Here is a 27,617-nt window from a genome sequence, read left to right as displayed (position 1 = left end):
ACAAGGGCCATGCTCATGTGACTCTGTTCCCGCCTCCAAAGGGAAATAAAACCTAACAGTAACCGTATCATTTACAAGGGCCATGCTCATGTGACTCTGTTCCCGCCTCCAAAGGGAAATAAAACCTAACAGTAACCGTATCATTTACAAGGGCCATGCTCATGTGACTCTGTTCCCGCCTCCAAAAGGGAAATAAAACCTAACAGTAACATTACAGCAGCCGTATCATTACACAAGGACCGTGCTCATGTGACTCTGTTCCCGCCTCCAAAGGGTAATAAAACCCAACAGTAACCGTATCATTATTCACAAGGGCCGTGCTCATGTGACTCTGATCCCGCCTCCAAAGGTAATAAAACCCAACAGCAACCGTATCATTATTCACAAGGACTGTTCTCATGTGACTGTTCCCGCCTACAAAGGGAAATAAAACAGTAACATTACAGCAGCCGTATCATTACACAAGGACCGTGCTCATGTGACTCTGTTCCCGCCTCCAAAGGGTAATAAAACCCAACAGTTACCGTATCATTATTCACAAGGGCTGTGCTCATGTGACTCTGATCCCGCCTCCAAAGGGAAATAAAACCTAACAGTAACATTACAGCAGCCGTATCATTACACAAGGGCAGTGTTCATGTGACTCTGTTCCCGCCTCCAAAGGGAAATAAAACCCAACAGTTACCGTATCATTATTCACAAGGGCTGTGCTCATGTGACTCTGATCCCGCCTCCAAAGGGAAATAAAACCTAACAGTAACATTACAGCAGCCGTATCATTACACAAGGGCAGTGTTCATGTGACTCCTTTTTTGCCTTACAAAGGAAAACAAAACCCAACTGCGCGTTACTGGCTAAACGAGCCAAGAAGTGTATGCTGCAGCTAACACACAGAAAACAGCCGATTACCACTGAAGGCGCGAGAAAATTCAGAGAGTGGATACAATGGAACAGGAACCACTGCAATAAACAGAATTTACTGTCCTATACTCCCTAGTGAGGCTGAAAGGCAAATTCTGAACTGGTTTGCTGCAAAAAACCTGACGACTAAAAATTACACAATGATTGAGTGAGAGCCAGATACACAAATATATTAAAGGACCCTTAAAGGGACATAAAACAAGTTGGGATAGAGACAAAATAATAATATGTACTTTAAAATTACTTTACCTGAAAATTTATACTGCAGTGCCTCGCCATTAACCCTTTCTTTTTAGTTTCTGAATTGTAAAGCTCTAACTCACCCACACATTTCCTTCTATGGCTGTTTCTATATCTATTGTTGTTTCGGTAAAATGCAGAACTGCATAGGGATTATCTGCTGGAGCTGCCTAGAAGCTGTGAACTCAGTTGAAATACAATGCCTGTGTCTCAACACTGATAGGGGGGTGGAGTTGCCTGCTACAGGCAGCTAAGCTATGTAATTCAGTTTGCTTATTTTTTTAATTTACTTTAAAATAGTTGCAAGCAATTTTTAAACAATTTATTATGCAAATTATTTTAATTAATTAGCATTTTAAGGATATGCACAGATCTCATCCTGTTTTATGTCCCTTTAAAGGGACAGTATACACTCATTTTTATATAACTGCATGTAATAGACACTACTATAAAGAATAAGATGCACAGATCCTGATATAAAAACTGACTTAGAAGCTCTCAGTTTAGCTGTGTTGAAGCCCACTGCAAGTGGGAAATAAGACCCCCTTCGTTTGCATATGAAAAGACCCTTTACACAAACAGGAGCAAGCTGGAGTAGGAAGCTGTCGGTATTCACATAAAACTTTGGGGCTTTGTTAGGAGTCTGAAAATCAGAGCAATGTTATTTAAAAATAAGCAAAACTATACATTTATTTTTTTTTTTTTTAAAAACAACAACAACAACTTTATGGGCAATATAAATAGATCATCTACAAAACATTTATGTAAAGAAAAAATGAGTGTATAATGTCCCTTTAAATATAGAATTGCAGAATTAACACGTGCATAATATAAAGACAATGCAATAACACATACTGTAGAGTTCTAACACATTTTTATACCCATTTGCCCATCGGTTGTATCATGTGACAGCCATCATCCAATTACAGACTAGTGTGAGCTTCTGCACAGAAAGAGGAGGTGTTTAATATATGTTCCTGTGTAAGAGTCGCTATCAGCCGATGTGCAGTACAAATAACCAGAGAAATGAGGGTAAGTTCCATACACCCTAATCCTTCCTAAGGTGAATAATGTACCAATAGTGCCAGAGATATATATGTAAAGCAGCACTATTGTGGCACACTTAAAGGCAATAATAGGGGTAATGTATTTAATACCATGATTAGAGCAGTAAGGGGTCAACCCAATTAAGAATTAAAACTTAACTTTTACTAATACACAATTAAAAAAAGGGTGAAAACATGTCTGCTCCTAGTGTGTATTACAGCCACTTCATTTGCTATTAATAGACCGGATTAATGCAATGATTCAGGTAAGCGCATCAGGTAGTGATTCCCATTACATGTAGTATTTAGACCCAATCTCATGTTCAGCCATATAATATCCAGCTCCACAGCCTGAAAACTATACTAATAAGCCTAGAAATATAACAGCGGCACCTGTAGAGCACTCAGCAGCAGGTCTATCACATTATAAAGGGAGGGGAAATCGCCTCTCGGGTTACATTTAATAATGTGCGGTGTATATGCAATAAGACAGATTAAAATACCACAAGGGTAATGAGTCCCAGCAGCCTGGAGAGTCGATGAGAACCAGTGAAATTAGCATATAAAATCTATTTAAATTAACCAAGTGCGACGCGGCTCTAATAGCCAGGGGACAAGCAACACCAAATATTAAACTGAAACTAGAGGAGAATTTAGGCGCATCCTTTCCGGATTCCCTTCAGCCTCTAGGTACCATGAGATATTTGACTATTTAGCCGCCGTGACCACCCTGATAATACCGGTTCTCACAAGCATACGCCTTAGCTAGCTTATTTTGTGTGAGATTTCTCCTCTAGTTTCAGTTTAATATTTGGTGTTGCTTGTCCCCTGGCTATTAGAGCCGCGTCGCACTTGGTCACTTTAATAGATTTGATATGCGAATTTCACTGGTCCTCATTGACTCTCCAGACTGCTGGGACTCATTACCTTTGTGATATTGTAATTGGTCTTATTGAATATATAGCGCACATTATTAAATGTAACCCGAGAGGCGATTTCCCCTCCCTCTATAATGTGATAGACCTGCTGCTGAGTGCTCTATAGCTGCCGCTGCTCCTCTCCTTTATATTTCTCATATTATACTTGGCATAGAGCACAACACACTTTATTGAAGATTTAATGTTGGGGTTATATCGCCCCAATTGTAATTGGACTATTTTGTGAGGTATATAGTGATATTTTTTGTTCCCTATCCACTTTCTCTATTTCTACTAATAAGAGTACTATGGGCAAAATGTATCAAGCCCCGAAAAAATGCACCTAAAAAGTCGCGATTATTTCCACAATAGTTTGCAATGTGTGAAGACAAAAAGTTTGCCAGTATTTATCAAAACTCTAGAGACATTTTTGGGGCAAATTTTTTTGGCGATGTCAAGCGAATGGCTGATTCTAATTTTCTTGCGCAAATATACATTTTCACTTTATTTATCAATCTTAAAGGGACATGAAACCTAAATTTTTTCTTTCATGATTTAGATAGAGAATACAATTTTAAAAAACTTACCAATTTACTTCTATTATTTAATTTGCTTCCTTCTCTTGTTATCCTTTGCTGAAAGATTTATCTAGGCAAGCTCAGGAGCAGCAAAGAACCTAGGTTCTAGCTGCCGATTGGTGGCTGCATATATATACTGATTGTCTTTGGCTCACCCATGTGTTCAGTTAGAAACCAGTAGTGCATTGCTGCTTTTTCAACAAATTATACCAAGAGAATGAAGCAAATTACATAATAGAAGTAAATTAGAAAGTTGTTTAGAATTTGTATTCTCCATCTGAATCATAAAAGAAACATTGTGCGTTTCATGTCTCTAACTTTAGCTAAAAACATGGCTAAAAACATGGTGTAAAAATGAGGGGTTTGACTTTTTAGAACAATGGGCTGATTTTTCACTAGGGTACAATTTGTACAGTAAGGATGGATTGCACCTGAATGACATGGGTGCAGGTGTGTTGGGGGAAAAGGATGGTAGCACGTTTAGAGAACCTTTTAAACTAGGCAAAGGGGGGGAGGGTCAATTTGAACAAAATAGAACAGAGAGATCAGTCTGTGAATATGACAATCCCTTAATATCTCAAGGAAGGGATGACTTAAGAAATGTCACATAAGAAAGTATAGAGGAAAGCACACCAAGTAGCAGCAGAAAGCACATGAAAATTAAATGTATGACAACAAATGCAAGAAGCATGACAGGTAAAATGGGGGAGCTGACGCTCTTAGTTGCAGAAGAGGACTATGATGTTATCAGTATAACTGAAACTTGGTGGGATGATTCACATGACTGGGCAGTTAACTTAGAGGGGTATACATTATTTAGGAGGGACAGGAATAATAAAAGGGGTGGAGGAATCTGCATGTATATTAAACCTGACCTTAAACCTACAATAAGGGAAGATATTTATGATACAAGTGACAATGTAGAGACCCTGTGGGTTGAAATAAAGAGTGTGGGGAAAAATCCTAAAAAAATATTACTAGGAACATGCTACAAGCCTCCCAACATTAGTGACCCGGAGGAAACTCAACTACTTATCCAAATAGGTAAGGCTGCTAATAACAGTGCTGTAATTATGGGAGATTTTAACTACCCTGATATAAACTGGGCCAATGAAACTAGTAATTCAGCTAAGGGGGATAGATTTTTAAATGTTCTCAGGGATAACTTCTTGTCACAATTAATAGAGGAGCCAACTAGGAGTAAAGCTATATTGGATTTAGTTCTATCAAATAATACAGATATAATATCAAACATAGAAGTTAAAGAACATTTGGGTAACAGTGATCATAACATGGTCACATTTGAAATCTATTTTCATAAGCAGTGTCTTAAAGGTTTAACCAAGAGTTTTAATTTTAAGAAAGCAAAATTCAACGATTTAAGGAAATCATGAAATAATATAAATTGGGACAATGTATTTTCTAATAAAAATACAGAGGATAAATGGATAATATTTAAATTTGTTAAATAAATATACATATCAATACATACCATATGGTTATAAAAATAAAAATAAAAAAACTAAGCCGTTATGGCTAAATAAAAATGTGTTAAGAGAAATTAGGAAAAAACGTAGGGCATTTAAATTATTAAAAGAAAATAGTACAGACTCAGCATACAATATTTATAAGGAATGTAACAAAGCATGCAAAAAAGCAATCAAATTAGCCAAAATTGAAAATGAAAAATTAATTGCCAAGGATTCTAAGTCTAACCCTAAAAGGTTCTTTAAGTACATAAATAGCAAAAAATCTAAGAAGGATAATATAGGTACATTAAAATGTGTGGAGGGTAGCATGATAAATAATGACAGGGAGAAGGCTGAGGTACTAAACCAGTTTTTTTCATCAGTATACACAAGAGAGGAACCATTGAATGATACTTTGGAACAGAATAGAACACGCCAGCCCATACCACTAACTGGGTTTTGTTTAGAGGATATCAGGAAAAAACTAAAAAATATTAAGGTAAATAAAACTCCAGGCCCAGATGGAATACACCCAAGGGTGTTAAGTGAACTTAGCACTGTTATAGACAAACCTTTACTCTTAATTTTTCAAGACTCATTATCCTCAGGCATGGTACCCAAGGATTGGCGTAAAGCTGATGTGGTGCCACTCTTCAAAAAGGGAAGCAGGGATGATCCAGGAAGCTATAGACCAGTTAGTCTGACATCAATAGTGGGGAAGATATTTGAAGGGATTATAAAGGATTATATTGATGAGCATATTCGTGTAAACAAGATTATGAGTTCTAATCAGCATGGCTTTAGGAGAAATAGATCATGTCAAACTAATCTAATTAGATTCTATGAGGAAGTGAGTAAAAATATAGATAAAGGGGAATCAGTTGATGTGATATACTTAGATTTTGCAAAGGCATTTGATACAGTGCCACATGAGAGATTAATGCACAAAATTAAGGGACTGGGAATAGCTGAAAATGTTAGCTCATGGATAAATAACTGGAAAAAACATAGGGAGCAACGAGTAGTAGTAAATGGATCATACTCAGATTGGACAAAGGTAATCAGTGGCGTCCCCCAGGGATCAGTACTGGGCCCTGTTCTTTTTAATATTTTTATAAATGACTTGGAGCAAGGATTAAATAGCAACATCTCTATTTTTGCAGATGATACTAAGTTAAGTAAGGTCATTAGGTCAGAGCAGGATGAACTCTCTTTGCAAAGGGATTTGCTAAAATTAGAACTATGGGCAAGTGAATGGAAAATGAGATTTAATACGGAAAAATGTAAGGTTCTACATTTTGGAAGTAAAAATAAGCAGGCTATGTATTTTTTAAATGGGACAAGACTTAGCCAAACACAGGAGGAAAGGGATTTGGGAGTAGTAATAGATAACAAGCTAAAGATGAGTGCACAATGCAGGGCAGCGGCTTCAAAGGCTAACAAGATACTAGCATGTATTAAAAGAGGCATTGATTCAAGGGAGGAAAGCATAATTCTGTCATTATATAAAGCCCTGGTAAGACCTCACCTTGAGTTTGGAGTGCAGTTCTGGGGACCGATTGCTAAAAAAGATATTGCAGAACTAGAAAAAGTTCAGAGAAGGGCCACAAAGCTAATAAGGGGATTGGAGAATTTAACCTATGAGGAGAGGCTAGCCAAACTGGGTCTGTTCTCTTTAGAAAAAAGGCGCTTGAGAAGTGACATGATTACTTTATATAAATATATTCAAGGCCCATATACAGAGATGGCAGAAGCTCTTTTTATTCAAAGAAAATTGGTTCTGACAAGAGGTCATAATTTAAGGTTGGAGGAAAGGAGATTTAATCTCCTGCAATGGAAACGTTTTTTCACTGTAAGAGCAATAAAATTGTGGAACTCATTACCAAAGGAGGTAGTGAATGCCAATACCATAGATACATTTAAAAATAGTCTGGATAAATTTCTGTATATAAACAAAATTCATGGATATGATTGCTAGTATTAAATGGGTCACATTTTAATGGGGTTATTTAAGCTTAACTGGAGCTTTTTGTAAGTATTTTAGATTTGTATAGGTTGAACTCGATGGACTTCAGTCTTTTTTCAACCTTATCTACTATGTTACTTTAGACACCGGTAAATGGTTTATTGTTTTAATCAAGTGACCATTTGTAAGAACATTATGTCTTATTAGTTATTTTTATTTTGCCCCTTCTTTGGCTCTTATTGAGGAAGGTTGCCCGTTCGTTCTTTTTATACACTTATTTCAATTGCACTGAAATTATTTTATAAATTTGTGTATAACTTTTTTGTTATTTTATTATTATAATTATTCAGGTTCTGCGCCTTGTTGTGGGCAATCTCTGACATAATACCTATTTCCCTTTTCCCTTCAGACAAACAACAATATCGCTCTTTATTTCTCACGACAAATTGGCGAGATTAAAAACAGTGAATATTGCATGCACCACTTTACATAAATATATGAGAACTGCGAATATTTACTGGCATTTATAAATGCCAATAGTGATTAATTGAAGAATTAGGCAATTCCAGACAACTTATTCGCATATATTTAAGACTTGCGAATGGTCATGAGACGATTTGTTCACACATATGCAAAGCTGCGACTTTATTGGCGCATAACCTTTCAGAAATATGGTGATATCATTTGTGAGGGTTTTTTTATTCTCACTTTAATAAATCTATGTATCCCCCAATGTTAGCGCTAGTACCAACGAGGTATTTAACCAATTAGTTAAAAAAATGGTACCGCGTACTCATTGGATAAATTAGAAGCAGTAAAGAATCACATTTCCTGTATTAAGAACCATTTAAAGGGACACTGAACCCAAATGTTTTCTTTTGTAAATTCAGATAGAGCAGCAATTTTAAGCAACTTTCTAATTTACGCCTATTATCAAATTGTATTCATTCTCTTGGTATCTTTATTTGAAAAGCAAGAATGTAAGTTTAGATGCTGGCCCATCTTTGGTGAACAACCTGGGTTGTTCTTGCTGATTGGTGGATTGATTTAACCGACCAATAAACAAATGCTGAACTCAAAAAAATAACAGATGCAAATAAAGATAGCAAGAGAACGAAGAAAAATTGATAATTGCAGTAAATTAGAAAGTTGCTTAAAATTGCTGCTATATCTGAATCACGAAAAAAAAATGTGGGTTCAGTGTCCCTTTAAGGCCGACCACACACAAGGAAGAGCACTAGTTACAGATTTCATTTTTTGCATAGAATAGAATGGTTTAGAAAAACAATTACTTTCATTTGTGGATATTGGTAATAATCAAATCATTGCTGGCATTTAAAGAGATAAAAACACGGCAGAGCAATAATAAAATGACAGTTACAAGTCAACCCCAGAGGCGTAATACACTAGTGTGAGCTAGCTGAGCACGTGCTGAGGCAATGACAAGAGGCACGTGTAAAACCACCAATCAGCAGCTAGCTCGCAGTAGTGTATTACTGCTCCTGAGAACATCTCACAAAAGCATCGGACCACAGGCTACAGGTGACATTACACACAGCGCACTGTAACACTTACCGGTCAGCCTGCTCTTTCTGCTGCGATAACACAGAGTTGTCAGCGGAGCCAGAGAGGAAGCTGGGAGAGTAATGGTGCTGAGAAGGTAAAAAAATACAGTAAGAAAAAGCACAACACTTACTGGGTTACAATTCTCCCTAAATGTAGCAGCGCAGAGATACTGCAGGTAGTGAAACAACCCTTTGGCTGCCAGAGAGCACAGCAGCACCATAAAATCATTTAAATAAGTGGTAGAGCCAAATAATCCTTTAACAACACAACTAATCATCTCTACTGCTAGGTAATGAGGCCCAGGCAACATACAGGGTTAGGCTGATCTTCCTTACAAAAAGTATACTGCAGTACTTAATTATTATACAGGGCGGCTGTTCTCCATAACCGCAGAGCAATTTAATAACCTACCCACACATCAGGAGAGGGGACAGGCTTATCCCCCCAACACAACAAATCAGGGGAGGGACCAAGCTAATCCTTCACACGGCATTGATCAAGAGAGGGGCCAGGCTAACCCCCCCCACACACACCGCATCACAGATAAAGGAATGGGCCAGATCAGGGAAGGCGTCTGTCTGGCTAACAACCCCCCCCCCCCCCCCTCCTACACAGATCAGGGAAGGGGCCTGGCTAACACCCCCTCCAACTACACAGATCATGGAAGGGTTCTGGCTAACACCCCCCAACTACACAGATCAGGGAAGGGGCCTGGCTAACACCCCCCCCCCCAACTACACAGATCATGGAAAGGGCCTGGCTAACACCCCCCAACTACACAGATCAGGGAAAGGGCCTGGCTACACAGATCAGGGGCCTGGCTAACCCCCCCTACACAGATCAGGGGCCTGGCTAACCCCCACCCCCCACCACTACACAGATCAGGGGCCTGGCTAACACCCCCCCCCCCACTACACAGATCAGGGGCCTGGCTAACACCCCCCCCCCCACTACACAGATCAGGGGCCTGGCTAACACCCCCCCCCCACTACACAGATCAGGGGCCTGGCTAACACCCCCCCCCCCCACTACACAGATCAGGGGCCTGGCTAACACCCCCCCCCCACTACACAGATCAGGGGCCTGGCTAACACCCCCCCCCCACTACACAGATCAGGGGCCTGGCTAACACCCCCCCCCCACTACACAGATCAGAGGCCTGGCTAACAACCCCCCCCCCCACAGATCAGAGGCCTGGCTAACACCCCCCCCCCACTACACAGATCAGAGGCCTGGCTAACACCCCCCCCCCACTACACAGATCAGGGGCCTGGCTAACACCCCCCCCCCCACTACACAGATCAGAGGCCTGGCTAACAACCCCCCCCCCCACAGATCAGAGGCCTGGCTAACACCCCCCCCCCCACTACACAGATCAGAGGCCTGGCTAACACCCCCCCCCCCACTACACAGATCAGAGGCCTGGCTAACACCCCCCCCCCCCCACACACACACAGATCAGGGGCCTGGCTAGCACCCCCCCCCCCACACACACACACAGATCAGGGGCCTGGCTAACACCCCCCCCACACACACACAGATCAGGGGCCTGGCTAACACCCCCCCCACACACACACAGATCAGGGGCCTGGCTAACACCCCCCCCACACACACAGATCAGGGGCCTGGCTCCCCCAACACATAACAGGAAGCTACTGGTGTATACAAAACAAAGTGGGCGCGACTATGCAAATATCTTGTCATGTGACGAGGTGAGAGAGACAGCCCCACCCCCGCGTTTCCTCACTCACCGTGACCGAGTCGAGATTGTCGTATCGGGTATCATATCGCCGTTTCTGCGAGTCTTCACTCGGAGAGCGGGACCAGTATTTGGTAGGAGAGCGGCGGTGCCGAGAGCGGGAGCGACGGGAGCGGGAGGGAGAGCGACGGGGCCGGGATTTGGAGCGGTGCGATTTCTTCGGAGAGCGGTCTCTGGAACTAGAGCGGTCTCGGGATCGAGAGCGGCGGCGCCCTCGGGAAGCAGACCGGCGGCGGCTGGGGGAGGAGCGGCCCCTAGAGGGGGACCGACGGCGGGGGGTAACGGGAGAGCGGCCCCGTGTGGGGGATTGACAGGAACGGTTCGATGGAGAGCGAGACCAGCGATTGGTAGAGTGCGCTCTGATGTCCGGCGATTGGTAACGGGTGTCCACTATCTGATCCGGAGACGGATCGCGACGCATCGGTGTACGATACATAGCTGGAGCTTCTCCCGCGACCACCGCTCTCAGCTACTGCTGTGCACGAACTTACGGTACTGAGCATGCGCGGCACCGCGTCAACTGTATCTGGTCAAACTACAAAACACGACTCCATCTTGGTGCACCCAGTTACTACGTACAGTACGCTGCGCGCCGCCATCTTGGTACACCCAGTTACTGTAAGCTTGCACGCCGCCATCTTGGTACACCCGGTCACCTCTGACAGGGGCGCCATGTTGGCCTCGGGCGATCGAGCAGCCATCTTGATATAACGGAAAACCAAGTAATAAAAAATCACCGAAGAAAACGTCCCATTCATATTAGAATATTATTATATGTAGCTCGGTCAGATTAAACTATAACGTGTATTAATATAAGATAGAATCAATAGATTAACTGATTGCACATTTATTCACATTTAGAGCAATTGTTTTCAAACCTTTCCTCGCCCCTCCCCAACGGGTCAGATTTTCAGGATTACCTTGGGTGAGAGCAGGTTAATAACAATTTAGTAATCTGATTGTTCCACCTGTGCTACAGATCAGATATTCTGAAAATATGGCCTCTTAGGGAGGTCTGAGGACAGGTTTGAAAATCAGTGACCTAGAGGGTGCTATCACATTTACACAAAAACTTATTTCAGGGTGGGCGGCTTCACCGGCTACTGCGGTGTATGATAACCCCCTTACTTTCCCTGATCCCTCGCAAAAAGCTCTCTAACCCTCCCCCTCTAACTAGTTTCCGCCATCTTAGGTACTGGCAGCTGTCTGCCAGTACCCAGTATTCTATTATTTTTCTTTTTTATTGAATAATATATAAAAAAAATAAACATTTTCTGTAGTGTAGCTGCCCCCCTCCCCCACATTTACCCCACCTCCTCATTAATCTTTTCCTCTACCCTCTATTCCCCTCATTTCCGCTCTCTGCATTTATTGCTTTCTGCCGTGTATCAGCCCCTCCGTCTCCAGCGATGGGCCGCCCACCTGCTCCCTCCTAACCCTCTCACACCACCAACGATCGGCACCACTGCTACCCGACGCAGAGTGGGACACAGCGTGTTCCTCTCTGCAAGTCTATTTCTGCACTGCCACCCTCTGTATAAACAAGGGTGCAGATCTATAGCCCCAACTGTTAGTAGACAGTGGCAGAACTTGTGCCTTAGAGCAGTGAGAGAGAGGGCGACATCAGGAATTCATGAAAGAAGCCTTATTGCATTATAGCGTTAAAATGTAAACGCCTCAACCTTATTGGCTAGCTGCGTAAGATACACTATAAAACAGTACATGGGTCTTGTATCACTCCACAGCAGCAGGTTAAATGGGACTCCCCACAGACGTGCAAGAAGTGTTCGTACCCTAATGCTTCTTGGCACATTTCATGTGGACATGTCACCTTCTGGAGACTGATTAAATACTGGTTGTCAGTTAATGTGTAAGAAGCCTATTATCTTAACACGGGCAAATATTCTACTGTTAATGGCTGGGACAGAGGTAGGCAAACCTGTTAAGCTTATTAATGCAATCTTATTGCATTCACGCATGACGCACCCCCTATTGTATGGGTGCTGAGGTGCGTACACCGTTGAGGGTAGAGCAAGCAGGTGTGATGGGTGAGGAACGCAGACAAACTATACGTTTCTGTATTAAAGGGACATTCCAGACAAAATGGGAATCCACGTGGATGCATAGAAGCATTTTTGTAATATAGATGTATTGGCAAAAATGCTTCTAACGAAATCTATAGCTGTTTCAATTGTGTATTTATGCACTGTGCACCAGCATTTTAAACAAAACACTTGCTCAGGTGTTTGTGCCATCTGGTAATGACTCAATTTGTTCATTGCTGACATGATACAAGAGCCACTGATGCTCTAAGCAGCTGCAGTATTTAAAATGCTGGGTCACTGAGAATAGTTAGCTACACTTCACATGCACGTGCAGAGAAACTTAACACTAAAACAGTGATAACTTTTACTAGAAGCATTTTTGCCAATACATTTATATTGCAAATATCTTTCTTTTCATAGATGTAATTCATCTAGGTGCATTTAAATTTTGACTGGAAAGTCCCTTTAAATGGGAAGTGTAAATCCAAACTCCATTGTACAAACAGATAGTGACTTCTCCTCCTCAGAATTTAGATTGGAAGAGCAATTGAGGGTTAGCTGATGCTTTGCTGAGATAAAGGGAGGGGAAGGAAGTCCTATACAGAGCAGGAGATACTAGCTCTATGCCTGTGTAGTCTTTAGCTTCTATACTTGTCTATATGGAATGTACAGGGTGTATATTACCTGTGTAGTCTTTAGCTTCTATACTTGTCTATATGGAATGTACAGGCTGTGTATTACCTGTGTAGTCTTTAGCTTCTATACTTGTCTATATGGAATGTACAGGCTGTGTATTGCCTGTGTAGTCTTTAGCTTCTATACTTGTCTATATGGAATGTACAGGGTGTGTATTACCTGTGTAGTCTTTAGCTTCTATACTTGTCTATATGGAATGTACAGGCTGTGTATTACCTGTGTAGTCTTTAGCTTCTATACTTGTCTATATGGAATGTACAGGCTGTGTATTGCCTGTGTAGTCTTTAGCTTCTATACTTGTCTATATGGAATGTACAGGGTGTGTATTACCTGTGTAGTCTTTAGCTTCTATACTTGTCTATATGGAATGTACAGGCTGTGTATTGCCTGTGTAGTCTTTAGCTTCTATACTTGTCTATATGGAATGTACAGGCTGTGTATTACCTGTGTAGTCTTTAGCTTCTATACTTGTCTATATGGAATGTACAGGCTGTGTATTACCTGTGTAGTCTTTAGCTTCTATACTTGTCTATATGGAATGTACAGGCTGTGTATTACCTGTGTAGTCTTTAGCTTCTATACTTGTCTATATGGAATGTACAGGCTGTGTATTGCCTGTGTAGTCTTTAGCTTCTATACTTGTCTATATGGAATGTACAGGGTGTGTATTACCTGTGTAGTCTTTAGCTTCTATACTTGTCTATATGGAATGTACAGGCTGTGTATTGCCTGTGTAGTCTTTAGCTTCTATACTTGTCTATATGGAATGTACAGGCTGTGTATTACCTGTGTAGTCTTTAGCTTCTATACTTGTCTATATGGAATGTACAGGCTGTGTATTACCTGTGTAGTCTTTAGCTTCTATACTTGTCTATATGGAATGTACAGGCTGTGTATTACCTGTGTAGTCTTTAGCTTCTATACTTGTCTATATGGAATGTACAGGCTGTGTATTACCTGTGTAGTCTTTAGCTTCTATACTTGTCTATATGGAATGTACAGGCTGTGTATTACCTGTGTAGTCTTTAGCTTCTATACTTGTCTATATGGAATGTACAGGGTGTGTATTACCTGTGTGTAGTCTTTAGCTTCTATACTTGTCTATATGGAATGTACAGGCTGTGTATTACCTGTGTAGTCTTTAGCTTCTATACTTGTCTATATGGAATGTACAGGGTGTGTATTACCTGTGTAGTCTTTAGCTTCTATACTTGTCTATATGGAATGTACAGGGTGTGTATTACCTGTGTAGTCTTTAGCTTCTATACTTGTCTATATGGAATGTACAGGCTGTGTATTACCTGTGTAGTCTTTAGCTTCTATACTTGTCTATATGGAATGTACAGGGTGTGTATTACCTGTGTAGTCTTTAGCTTCTATACTTGTCTATATGGAATGTACAGGCTGTGTATTGCCTGTGTAGTCTTTAGCTTCTATACTTGTCTATATGGAATGTACAGGGTGTGTATTACCTGTGTGTAGTCTTTAGCTTCTATACTTGTCTATATGGAATGTACAGGCTGTGTATTGCCTGTGTAGTCTTTAGCTTCTATACTTGTCTATATGGAATGTACAGGGTGTGTATTACCTGTGTAGTCTTTAGCTTCTATACTTGTCTATATGGAATGTACAGGCTGTGTATTACCTGTGTAGTCTTTAGCTTCTATACTTGTCTATATGGAATGTACAGGCTGTGTATTACCTGTGTAGTCTTTAGCTTCTATACTTGTCTATATGGAATGTACAGGCTGTGTATTACCTGTGTAGTCTTTAGCTTCTATACTTGTCTATATGGAATGTACAGGCTGTGTATTGCCTGTGTGTAGTCTTTAGCTTCTATACTTGTCTATATGGAATGTACAGGGTGTGTATTACCTGTGTAGTCTTTAGCTTCTATACTTGTCTATATGGAATGTACAGGCTGTGTATTACCTGTGTAGTCTTTAGCTTCTATACTTGTCTATATGGAATGTACAGGGTGTGTATTACCTGTGTAGTCTTTAGCTTCTATACTTGTCTATATGGAATGTACAGGCAGTGTATTGCCTGTGTGTAGTCTTTAGCTTCTATACTTGTCTATATGGAATGTACAGGGTGTGTATTACCTGTGTAGTCTTTAGCTTCTATACTTGTCTATATGGAATGTACAGGCTGTGTATTACCTGTGTGTAGTCTTTAGCTTCTATACTTGTCTATATGGAACGTACAGGCTGTGTATTGCCTGTGTGTAGTCTTTAGCTTCTATACTTGTCTATATGGAATGTACAGGCTGTGTATTACCTGTGTAGTCTTTAGCTTCTATACTTGTCTATATGGAATGTACAGGCTGTGTATTACCTGTGTAGTCTTTAGCTTCTATACTTGTCTATATGGAATGTACAGGGTGTGTATTACCTGTGTAGTCTTTAGCTTCTATACTTGTCTATATGGAATGTACAGGCTGTGTATTGCCTGTGTAGTCTTTAGCTTCTATACTTGTCTATATGGAATGTACAGGCTGTGTATTACCTGTGTGTAGTCTTTAGCTTCTATACTTGTCTATATGGAATGTACAGGCTGTGTATTACCTGTGTAGTCTTTAGCTTCTATACTTGTCTATATGGAATGTACAGGCTGTGTATTGCCTGTGTGTAGTCTTTAGCTTCTATACTTGTCTATATGGAATGTACAGGCTGTGTATTACCTGTGTAGTCTTTAGCTTCTATACTTGTCTATATGGAATGTACAGGCTGTGTATTGCCTGTGTAGTCTTTAGCTTCTATACTTGTCTATATGGAATGTACAGGGTGTGTATTGCCTGTGTAGTCTTTAGCTTCTATACTTGTCTATATGGAATGTACAGGGTGTGTATTACCTGTGTAGTCTTTAGCTTCTATACTTGTCTATATGGAATGTACAGGCTGTGTATTGCCTGTGTAGTCTTTAGCTTCTATACTTGTCTATATGGAATGTACAGGCTGTGTATTACCTGTGTAGTCTTTAGCTTCTATACTTGTCTATATGGAATGTACAGGCTGTGTATTGCCTGTGTAGTCTTTAGCTTCTATACTTGTCTATATGGAATGTACAGGCTGTGTATTACCTGTGTAGTCTTTAGCTTCTATACTTGTCTATATGGAATGTACAGGCTGTGTATTACCTGTGTAGTCTTTAGCTTCTATACTTGTCTATATGGAATGTACAGGCTGTGTATTACCTGTGTAGTCTTTAGCTTCTATACTTGTCTATATGGAATGTACAGGCTGTGTATTACCTGTGTAGTCTTTAGCTTCTATACTTGTCTATATGGAATGTACAGGCTGTGTATTGCCTGTGTAGTCTTTAGCTTCTATACTTGTCTATATGGAATGTACAGGCTGTGTATTACCTGTGTAGTCTTTAGCTTCTATACTTGTCTATATGGAATGTACAGGCTGTGTATTGCCTGTGTAGTCTTTAGCTTCTATACTTGTCTATATGGAATGTAGAGGCTGTGTATTGCCTGTGTAGTCTTTAGCTTCTATACTTGTCTATATGGAATGTACAGGCTGTGTATTGCCTGTGTAGTCTTTAGCTTCTATACTTGTCTATATGGAATGTACAGGCTGTGTATTACCTGTGTAGTCTTTAGCTTCTATACTTGTCTATATGGAATGTACAGGCTGTGTATTACCTGTGTAGTCTTTAGCTTCTATACTTGTCTATATGGAATGTACAGGCTGTGTATTACCTGTGTAGTCTTTAGCTTCTATACTTGTCTATATGGAATGTACAGGCTGTGTATTACCTGTGTAGTCTTTAGCTTCTATACTTGTCTATATGGAATGTACAGGCTGTGTATTACCTGTGTAGTCTTTAGCTTCTATACTTGTCTATATGGAATGTACAGGCTGTGTATTACCTGTGTAGTCTTTAGCTTCTATACTTGTCTATATGGAATGTACAGGCTGTGTATTGCCTGTGTGTAGTCTTTAGCTTCTATACTTGTCTATATGGAATGTACAGGCTGTGTATTGCCTGTGTGTAGTCTTTAGCTTCTATACTTGTCTATATGGAACGTTCAGGCTGTGTATTGCCTGTGTGTAGTCTTTAGCTTCTATACTTGTCTATATGGAACGTACAGGCTGTGTATTGCCTGTGTGTAGTCTTTAGCTTCTATACTTGTCTATATGGAACGTACAGGCTGTGTATTGCCTGTGTGTAATCTTTAGCTTCTATACTTGTCTATATGGAACGTACAGGCTGTGTATTGCCTGTGTGTAGTCTTTAGCTTCTATACTTGTCTATATGGAATGTACAGGCTGTGTATTACCTGTGTAGTCTTTAGCTTCTATACTTGTCTATATGGAATGTACAGGCTGTGTATTACATGTGTAGTCTTTAGCTTCTATACTTGTCTATATGGAATGTACAGGGTGTATATTACCTGTGTAGTCTTTAGCTTCTATACTTGTCTATATGGAATGTACAGGGTGTGTATTACCTGTGTAGTCTTTAGCTTCTATACTTGTCTATATGGAATGTACAGGCTGTGTATTACTTTATTTAATACACTGTTCTCACCTATCTGGGTTGTATGATTCCTGTAATTTTGCTGTATTCTCTGTGGTGACCGTTCTTTTATATTCTTCTACTTTAAGCACTTCTAAAAATAACATATTTAAAAAACACTGTTATTATCCCACGTTCCCTAGAGAAACCAGAAAGCAAATTCAGTAACCAAAGCAACAGCTGGTTGAGGCAATTTTCAGGTTACATAATTTGCTGTCTGGAGCACAGGACAAGCTCTATTTTTACACAAAGCCAAGAGGTGTTTAATGTCCTTTTTCTTTCTATACAAGGAGATGTCCAAAGCAGAGTGAATAGGGAATCAGCGGGTCCTGCCATATTAGTGCCAGGTAACTGACTGGCAGCAATGGGAGCTGTGACGTGAGTCACCAAGATCTGAGGGCTTATTATGGAACAATCTTTGGGCTGGAGGTACATGGGCTTAAGGATACCCAGAGACTGCATGGAAATGTGGAATTTTATATGCTGGACACCCCATGTACTTTCATAACTCTGTCTTATGTCCATGTCACCCTGTATCCATAAATACAGGATGGGTGACAGGGTGACTCTATAAACCAAGTGGGCATAAAGGACTTAATAGTTAATAAGAGCTGTTTTTATATTTTGTAATAAGATGTATTTTATTTACGTTTCAGATCTGATTGTGTCTCAGGAGTCTGTCTGGGTATACTGTTTGTGTTCCTGTGTGATTATGTTAACTAGACTGCCCAAAATCAGATTGTCTGAGTAAACTTTCTTTCCCAGTTAATTAACTTAATATGTTAATCTGTTTTACCTGTGAATAGACAATTGTTAGAGGTTTGATGTATTGTTCATATGTTTGCTTTACTGTTTAACCAATGCCTTCTGTAACCTGAAGCCAGGGTGTATAAATATGTGTGCTGCTTTTAAATAAAGTGTTCATTTTTGTGTTCGGAAAACTGAGTGTTGTCTCAGTTCTGTTACCCTACATAACTTTAGACTGCGGAGATACCAGGAGCTATTGCTCTGGATCAAGGGATGTCCAGGACAAGGGAAGTGTTCTGACAGTGGTACTCATTTGGGGTACCAGGCGGTCCGTCACATCTGTCACAGGAGCGTTATATAAACCAGGTCCTATAAGCGGGAGCAGACCCATCTGCATCCCACACAGCCAAATGTCAAACCAAGTGACTGAGCTGCAGTGATACGCTTGAACAAAAGGGATTAAATGCCCTATCGTCTAGCAGCTAATTTACCTTATTAAAATAAAGACAAACGGCCACAAGGATAAGTTAAAACCCCAGAGGGGTAACATTTTATTGTAACAGGCATAAGAATATAAAAGAAATATGCATCATAAGGGTAGCAAAAATACTCATAAGTGGCACAATCAGATACTAAATTAGCATAAATAAAAAGAGAGAAGCGATCAACCTGGAAACGGACAATAACACAATAGTTTGTTCTATGGCTAGTTACCACCCAAGAAGCAGCCTCTTTTTGCTCAACATGTGCCTTTCACAGAGAAGAACTTTCCTAAAGCATATCAGTCTGATCCTGACTTCACAGTACAGTCCAGCCCCGAAATACCAGGCAATCCCTTTCTGAACGAGAGAAACAGCAAAACCCCAGACGTAAGTTTCGGCTTATTGTGGGCCTCGTCAGTGAGGTGCAGCCATATCCCTCTAGGCACACTGAGCAACGTGTCCACGTCTGGATTCCCGCATCACACTTAGGGAGACTTCCCAAAATGTCATAATTTGCATAAATAAAAAGAGAGAAGCGCTCAACCTGGAAACGAACAATAGCATAATACCTTGTTCTATGGCTAGTTACCACCCAAGAAGCAGCCTCTTTTTGCTCAACATGTGCCTTTCACAGAGAATAACTTTTCTGAAGCATTTCAGTCTGATCCTGACTTCACAGTACAGTCCAGCCCCGAAATACCAAGCAATCCTTCTCTGAACGAGAGAAACAGCAAAACCCCAGACGTACGTTTCTGCCTATTGTGGGCATCATCAGTGAGGTGCAGCCATATCCCTCTAGGCACACTGAGCAACGGGTCCACATCTGGATTCCCGCATCACACTTAGGGAAACTTCCCAAAATGTCATAATTTGCATAAATAAAAAGAGAGAAGTGTCACACTCACTTAGGAACGAACGCAGCTGTAGACCTAATGGTAGGTTTTGTATCACTATCGCCACTGTATTCCCTTGGATGCTGGGTATACAGTAAAGGGCAGTAAGTGAAGTTATTTGTATGTTGTAAATAATACTGCTGTACTAAGGACTGCTGGGTAGTGCTCAGTGTGAAAGCAACCTCCCCAACGATGTGCAGTTGTGTAACCCAAGTTGTTTAGAGAGTATTCTGAAAATAGGGAGGTGTCCCTTTAAGAGATGGATAGAGCGTTGTTGTAGATGAGATCGCTGAGCTCACTGTTTGAGAGTGGTGGTAACAGAGTGAGTACAAGCGGCAGATTATAGGTGTCACAATGTTTGTTTTAACTTCGTGTCAGCTCAGGCAGTGAAGGCAGAGGACAGCGTTACTGCAGAGTCACGCTGCAAACAGTTCAGCTGTGAGTCCATCCGAGTAGCAGGACAGCTGATCGCTTCCACAGGTGTAGTGAGCGCAGGTCATGTGACACCAGTACACGTCGCTTGGGAAACTCTGGTACAGGCAAACGGAGCAGTTGAGAGGAATACTTGTACCAAGGAAGAGCCGGTACTGGTTGAAATTGAAGGTTAGTCGGGCGGTAGTCCTTAGAATCTTTGCAGTGTAAAGATACCGCCAGAGAAGTTGCAGGTTTAAAGTCCCGGTAATCAGAGTGAACGTTTGCACCTAGCAGGTACAAGATAAAACAGATCACGGAGATTAACTCTTCTTAGAAGTGGGAGTTAGGTAGGAATGAAACCCCCAAATGAGGTGGCTTAGGTCCTAAGCAGACAGGTGTTGTAGAAATACGTGTGCTAAAAGTATCAGCAAATATCTGACAGGCACAGATCACTGAAGTCTAACTGAACAAATTACTAAGCACTTGTCTGCAGCTGAGGAGAAGCTTTTAAAGGTGAAGGAGGAGGGGCCTAAAGAAAATCCTGACTAGAAGCGCTCAACCTGGCAACGAACAATAGCATAATAGCTTGTTCTATGGCTAGTTACCACCCAAAAAGCAGCCTCTTTTTGCTCAACATGTGCCTTTCACAGAGAAGAACTTTTCTGAAGCATATCGGTCTTATCCTGACTTCACAGTACAGTCCAGCCCCGAAATACCAGGCAATCCTTCTCTGAACAAGAGAAACAGCAAAACCCCATACGTACGTTTCGGCCTATTGTGGGCCTCGTCAGTGAGGTTCAGCCATATCCCTCTAGGCACACTGAGCAACGGGTCCACGTCTGGATTCCCGCATCACACTTAGGGAGGCTTCCCAAAATGTCATAATTTGCATAAATAAAAAGAGAGAAGCGCTCAACCTGGAAACGAACAATAGCATAATAGCTTGTTCTATGGCAAGTTACCACCCAAGAAGCAGCCTCTTTTTGCTCAACATGTGCCTTTCACAGAGAAGAACTTTCTTGAAGCATATCAGTCTGATCCTGACTTCACAGTACAGACCAGCCCCGAAATACCAGGCAATCCTTCTCTGAACGAGAGAAACAGCAAAACCCCAGAAGTACGTTTCGGCCTATTGTGGGCCTCGTCAGTGAGGTGCAGCGAAATCACCTCGTATATCGCTGACACAAATGATCTCATACGTAAACTGAGGGATGTTGCTGTGGAGACTGGGGACATCCTGGTGACCCTGGATGTCAACAGTCTCTACACCATCATCCCCCACGACAAGGGGCAAGCTGCAGTTAGGAAGCATCTCATTGAGGACACAGAATATGAGGGACCCCCGATTGAATACCTTATGACATTGATGAAATTTTGTCTCACTCATAACTACTTTCGTTTTGAGACTAAATATTATCTGCAGATATCTGGCACGGCGATGGGGTCTAATATGGCCCCATCGTATGCCAATATCTACATGTCTGATTTTGAGAAAACATTCCTTTGGAATAGAGACACACCATCTATAATATTCTATGTAAGATACATAGATGATGTCTTTCTTATCTGGCGGGGGGGGGACAACACGCATTATTTGAATGGTTTGAACAAATGAACCACACAGCCACACCGGTGAGGTTTAAAATCACATATAGTGAAATAGAAATACAATTTTTGGACCTTAATGTTTACATTCAAAATGGAACATTAGGCACCACGCTCTATCACAAACCCACCGATAGGAACTCCATTCTATGTGCAAATAGCTGCCACCCACCAGCCCTACTCAAAGGGATTATCAAATCACAAATGATACGAGTAATACGTAATAATTCCAGTAAACCTATAGGGGTCTCCCAACTTCAATACATGAGGGACAAGTTCATACAGCGGGGGTACAAGAAAAGGATAATAGATTAAATCCTACAAGAAGTACTTCGGTACACACAAGAGACTCTCATATATAAAGAAGACATAACCCAACCAACAAATAGGCTCATAATGGCTACTACCTTCTCACCCAACACTACTGAGGCTGGCAATATACTGAGAAGACATTGGCCAGTGGTCCAATCAGATCCCAAACTAAGGTTCGCACACAATCTTACACCAATGATTGCCTACCGAAGGGGCACCAACCTAAGAGACCTCTTAGTAAAAACGGACCCCAAAAGAAGCTACTTGAACAAAGTGAACGTCAACATTAAAGGCTCATATCGGTGTCTAGGCTGTACCACATGTAATGGTCTGATAACCACCAAAACATTCCACCACCCACACACTAATCGAGTGTACCATATCAAGCATTCCTTATCATGTAATACAACGCATGTAATCTATCTACTGTTTTGCCCATGTGCCCGGTTCTACATTGGAAAAACCAGTGGCACATTATGAGAAAGGATGGCCAATCATAGGCGGGCAATACGTTTGGCACTTGATACAGGAGAGTCTGACCAGCCTGTAGCCAGACACTGTGTGCAAAGTCTACACCAGGTATCCAGTATAAGATACATCCTAATTGATCACATCCCCCAGCTGGAAAGAGGAGGAGACCGTAACAAAGCCCTACTCAGGAGAGAGGCGGAGTGGATGTACAGATCTTGGAGGACTCAACTCGGCACCAGACTTTAAGGCTCTAATATAGGTAGGAGATACATACTAGGGTACGCCACTAAGGTACAGTGCTCCACATCACGGGCGGATAGGGATGCAGACCCCATGGGGGGTAGTATCCTCTTTCATACTCCGTTGATATGAAAGGGGGGACATGGAAGTGACTCCCACCATTCATTGGATAAGACACACACCGGGCAAGTTACCAATACAATTACCCTCCTGAACCTATGCACACAGCAGCCAACATGAAAGGAACCATATAGCAGATATGGACAATATATGACTCTGAGATAAATGGAGGGAATCACACAACAGCCTAAGGAACACAGGAATTGAGTGGAAATAAAGACCCTACACACGGGGATCCAGAGGCAAAGCCAACCCTAAGACTTGAGAATTCTCACACAAATGGCCATAAGGGTGGCAAACGTATAAGGACAATAAGAACTGTCTAGAATATATCACCCAGTTACTAGCCGGATGGCATATATTAATATAAGATCCAAGTAGCAATATCAGATTAAAATAGTTATATGCAGGTAGCATATTAGCTAAAATGTAGCATTTCGTTTAGTTTTATGTTTTGGGCGCATATATGATGTGCAATAGGCATAAGCAAAGAAACAGTAGGGGCAATAGCAATAAATGTAAGATGAATTTAGATAACCTTTAAGAAATTGATTAAGACAGTAAATATAGCACTGTGCATAATGTATTAACAGCGAGCGGAAGATGACACGCTGCAAACATATGGCAAACCGATGTTACTATAGTAACCCAGGTAAACATTGGGTATTAAGCAGCCCGCACATGATGCAATATAGAAAATACCTCCCAATGCAAATGTAAATAGTAAAGAATACCCATACAACACACTATGCACACAATAAATGGACAAGGCAATACAGATGTGTTGCAACACTATATTTGATGAAGACTGAAGTAAAAGCCTGATATGCGAGGTAACAGTCTGAGCACAGATTAAGCACTTAGAGGGACACACAGAGATAAAGCAATTGTAATAACGGATATTTGACACCTGTAAAAACTTTATGGTTTGAGTTTATTCACAATTATGATATATAATATAATATTTATGTATAACGAATAATTACATAAACCGGAAGTCATGTGATAGTTGACACTTCTGGTTCAAGTCACTGGAACGCAAGCTGCGCTCCACACACGAATGTTTGGTGGTTTTTTGGATCACTGGAGGTACACAGATATTTTGTATTGATGTAATTTACATTTTGATATATATATGAGTTGTTTTGACACCACTGTTATGCTGATGACGGGGACTTGCTCCTTGAAAACGTTACATTAAAAGAGGCTTTTTTGTTCTCCACTTCACAAAAGACCTGAGAGTGCAGTCTCTTTATTGGTGATATTTGTTATATTGCTGCACCCAGGCAGATGTCCCTAGGAAGGTATATCCTGTGCAAAGGATGGTATTATATATATATATATATATATATATATATATACATATATATATATAATCTGGTGAAAATTCTTTATTGGAGGACAAAAGACCTCAAAACAGTGTGACGTTTCGAACGTGAATGGTCCTTAATCATACATAGCTGAACAGGTGAATACACACATTTAAAAAGCTTACCTGAACCTATCAAATCACTAATTTCCTCTGACATATTTTAACCCCTGTTTTTCCAGGCATACTTGCAATAAGGTAGGGACATCTAGTGGTGACAGTAAGAAAATACAATAAAAACTTCTTTATATATACACAAATCATAAAAATAAATGCAAATCATAATCCTTATTCAGACCATTAGGATGAAGGGTATTCAGAGATTTAATCCACCATACCTAAGTTCTCTATTCCCACCTCTCCTAAATTGAGGAATATGGTCAATGACCTGGAAGTGAAGTTGACTAACTGTACAAAATGGGCAGAGTCATATTCTAATATATAATAGAAGTTTTGTGTTGGCAGAACCTATCCCTGACAGCCTGTGTGGTCTTGCCTATATAACACAGCCCACATGGGTACTTAAGTAGGTAGAAAGCATACAGCGTCTAGCAGGTATAAAGACCATTAATGGTAAGTTGGTTTCTTTTATCATTTTGGGCCAGGTATTTACCCTTAATAATGGAATTACATTGTACACAGTGAAGGCAGGGGTAACAACCCTTATTGAGAGTAGTCAAGTAGTTGATAGTTGGTTTAGTAGTTCCAACATCTGCCCTTACTAAGTTGTCTCTAAGATTCCTTACTCTACGATATGATGGCTTAGGTGGCAATTGAAATGACTTACAGGGTTACATTTAGACAAAAGATACCAGTGTTTTCTAATAATTCTGAAAATATCCCTGCTCTTGTTGCCATATTATGTTGAAAAAAAATATCCTTTTTGATATTTTCAGATTTTTGCACCACAATATCCTCTTCAGTGACTAAGTTATTAATAGTATGATCAATTCGTTTTTCTGGATATCATCTTTTTACAATTTTTTTACCCATTGTTTGTAATCTAGCAGGTAGCTTCCTCTTATCCTTAACAATTCTTTGTGTGCGTAGCAGCTGGCTTTTAGGTATAGATAGAAAAACACTATCAAGATGTAAACTATCATATTTCATGTTTGTGGGTTTTACATATAGGTCAGTAATTAATCTGTTGCCTTGTTTGCATACCTTACTATCCAAGAAGCTAATGCCTACATATGAGTAAGTGAAAGTACATTTTAAACCTGACATAGAGGAATTAATAATATCTTCCACAAATTGAAGCAATGGTGCTATCACATCCTTTCTATGGACTGTATTACCTGGAGGAAACAGATACTCCATTGTGACTGGCACACTTAAAAAGCTTGGTTTGGGTGCTGGTCTCTACCTGTGTTTTCTTCTATATACAGTATATATATATATATATATATATATATATATATATGTGTTAAAGGAAAAGAAAAATGGAGGAGAGAGCGGTAAGGGTTCTCAATGAATATATAATATATAATCTCGATGTGTATATCCATATAACTAATACATCTGGCAACTATAATCAAGTTCCTAATATAATATGGAGCTAAAGGGCCACAAATAGTCCCATCAAAGAATCAAATTGTTGAACGTTCATGGATCAATATCAGTTCATAATTCTAGCAACAGCAAACCTGTTGTATTTATAATCCAAAAGAATTTTCAAATTATTCGTTATAGTAGCAACTAGTGGCAAATCAGAACTACAGGTGAAATAATTCCATCCAACCCCAGATACACAGCAAACAGATAGAAGCAAACCAATATATTACCTTGATCGCAGTATATTTAGAAACAGCACAATATTACTTTCATACTGTCGGTTTTATTACATTAGTTTTTATACACTTAGGATCTGCTCAGTGATAGTTTCACACTTTCGGCTTCTTTCCCTTAGTTAGTGTATACTTAGGATCAGTTCGGTGTTGTTGTCACACATCCGGCTCTTTCGGTATACCTGGTTAATGCTGTGTTACCTTTCATCATGTGTTTCGATCTCCTGTTGATTGGGTTGGGTAATGACACCTTCCTTGTAACTTCGATAGTATTGATATTGCCACCAGTTTTCTTTTATGGGGAGATAAGGGCACCCACAAGACTTATTAAGAGGCTCTTCAGCGCATAAGTGCGCCTCTTTTCTTAGCTCCAAATTGTTTTGCAGCCAAACAGTAGTGTTCAGTGGCTTGCAGCTGACAAGCCCACTGAGTAGCCATTCTACTGGCAGCCATTCTCTTGGGGACACAATCCTTTTAAGCAAGAAACTGAAAACTTACCTTGATCTATGCGATAACTTTCCTTCAAATGATCTAATATTTGTAAAAAAAATAGCTACAAATTGGTGGTGTATAATTATTCTTAATTTTAATATTTGAAACAAAGTTTATTGATAAGACCATATTCAAATTATAGTTAAGAGATTTAAAGGAGCACTCAGTATTTTTAAACTGTGTTCATAATCCTGTATAGTGTCAAGTTTGTCTTTTGTATGCTAACTAATTTATCTTTGCAAAATATATATATATATGTCTTAGAATTTGTTTTAACTGTAGGTAACTAAGAACTTAATTCAGCTTAGATAAATTGACATAGAGTTTGATTGTTGGCATAAATAATATATACAATTTCTGATGTTTTAAATTTAAATTATATTAGAATAAATTGTGGTTAAATAGCTGAGTGTATTGCTTGAATGTTAGCAGCTAAATATCTTGGAATCTCATTGTGTAAATTGAATGAAATTCTATTGTTAATAAGGCTAGTTAAAAGTTACAATTTGGGTTGCTTTGTAAAGAGTATAGCATATTTTAATAATTTAAATGTCTATAGTGTTGATTCATATTCTAGTTCATACAAATATATTTCAATGTGTTTATAGATATCAACTAATAAAAAAGAATTCAGGAATTTATATTAATTTTATGGTTTCTAGTATATGCATATTTTATTGGGTTTTTAGTTTAAAGGATAATTATTAAATATATTGTGTTATAACCCTGCCATATATTGACACCCCTAACCTCTCCTCCTTTAAATGTTCCCTAAAGACCTTTCTGTTCAGGGAAGCTTATCACCCAACTTATCAACAAACTAACTTCACTTAACTAACAGTTGCCCTCTATCTCCTCACTTATATCATTCTCACCTCTGCAGTCCCCACCTCCTGTTTCCCATCCTCCCACCCGCCTAGATTGTAAATTCCCACGGGAATAGGGCCCTCAA

General features: G+C 40.1%; 1 protein-coding gene across 1 annotated transcript in view; it reads right to left on the bottom strand.

Moving 5' to 3' along the window:
* The window catches only part of ZNF318 (zinc finger protein 318), a 67,259-nt gene extending 56,289 nt beyond the window's left edge, over positions 1-10,970 (bottom strand). Inside the window, exons 1-2 of the mRNA XM_053712770.1 lie at positions 10,455-10,970; positions 8,713-8,789 (exon numbers count right to left, since the gene is read on the bottom strand). Coding sequence (XP_053568745.1) covers positions 8,713-8,789; positions 10,455-10,898 — 521 coding nt within the window. The 5' untranslated portion in view covers positions 10,899-10,970. The remainder of the gene's footprint in view (positions 1-8,712; positions 8,790-10,454) is intronic.
* Between the last annotated feature and the right edge of the window lie 16,647 nt (positions 10,971-27,617).

The sequence above is a fragment of the Bombina bombina genome, chromosome 4, assembly GCF_027579735.1.
Source record: "Bombina bombina isolate aBomBom1 chromosome 4, aBomBom1.pri, whole genome shotgun sequence".
Taxonomy (NCBI): Eukaryota; Metazoa; Chordata; class Amphibia; order Anura; family Bombinatoridae; genus Bombina; species Bombina bombina.
This window is presented reverse-complemented; position numbering and strand designations above follow the sequence as displayed.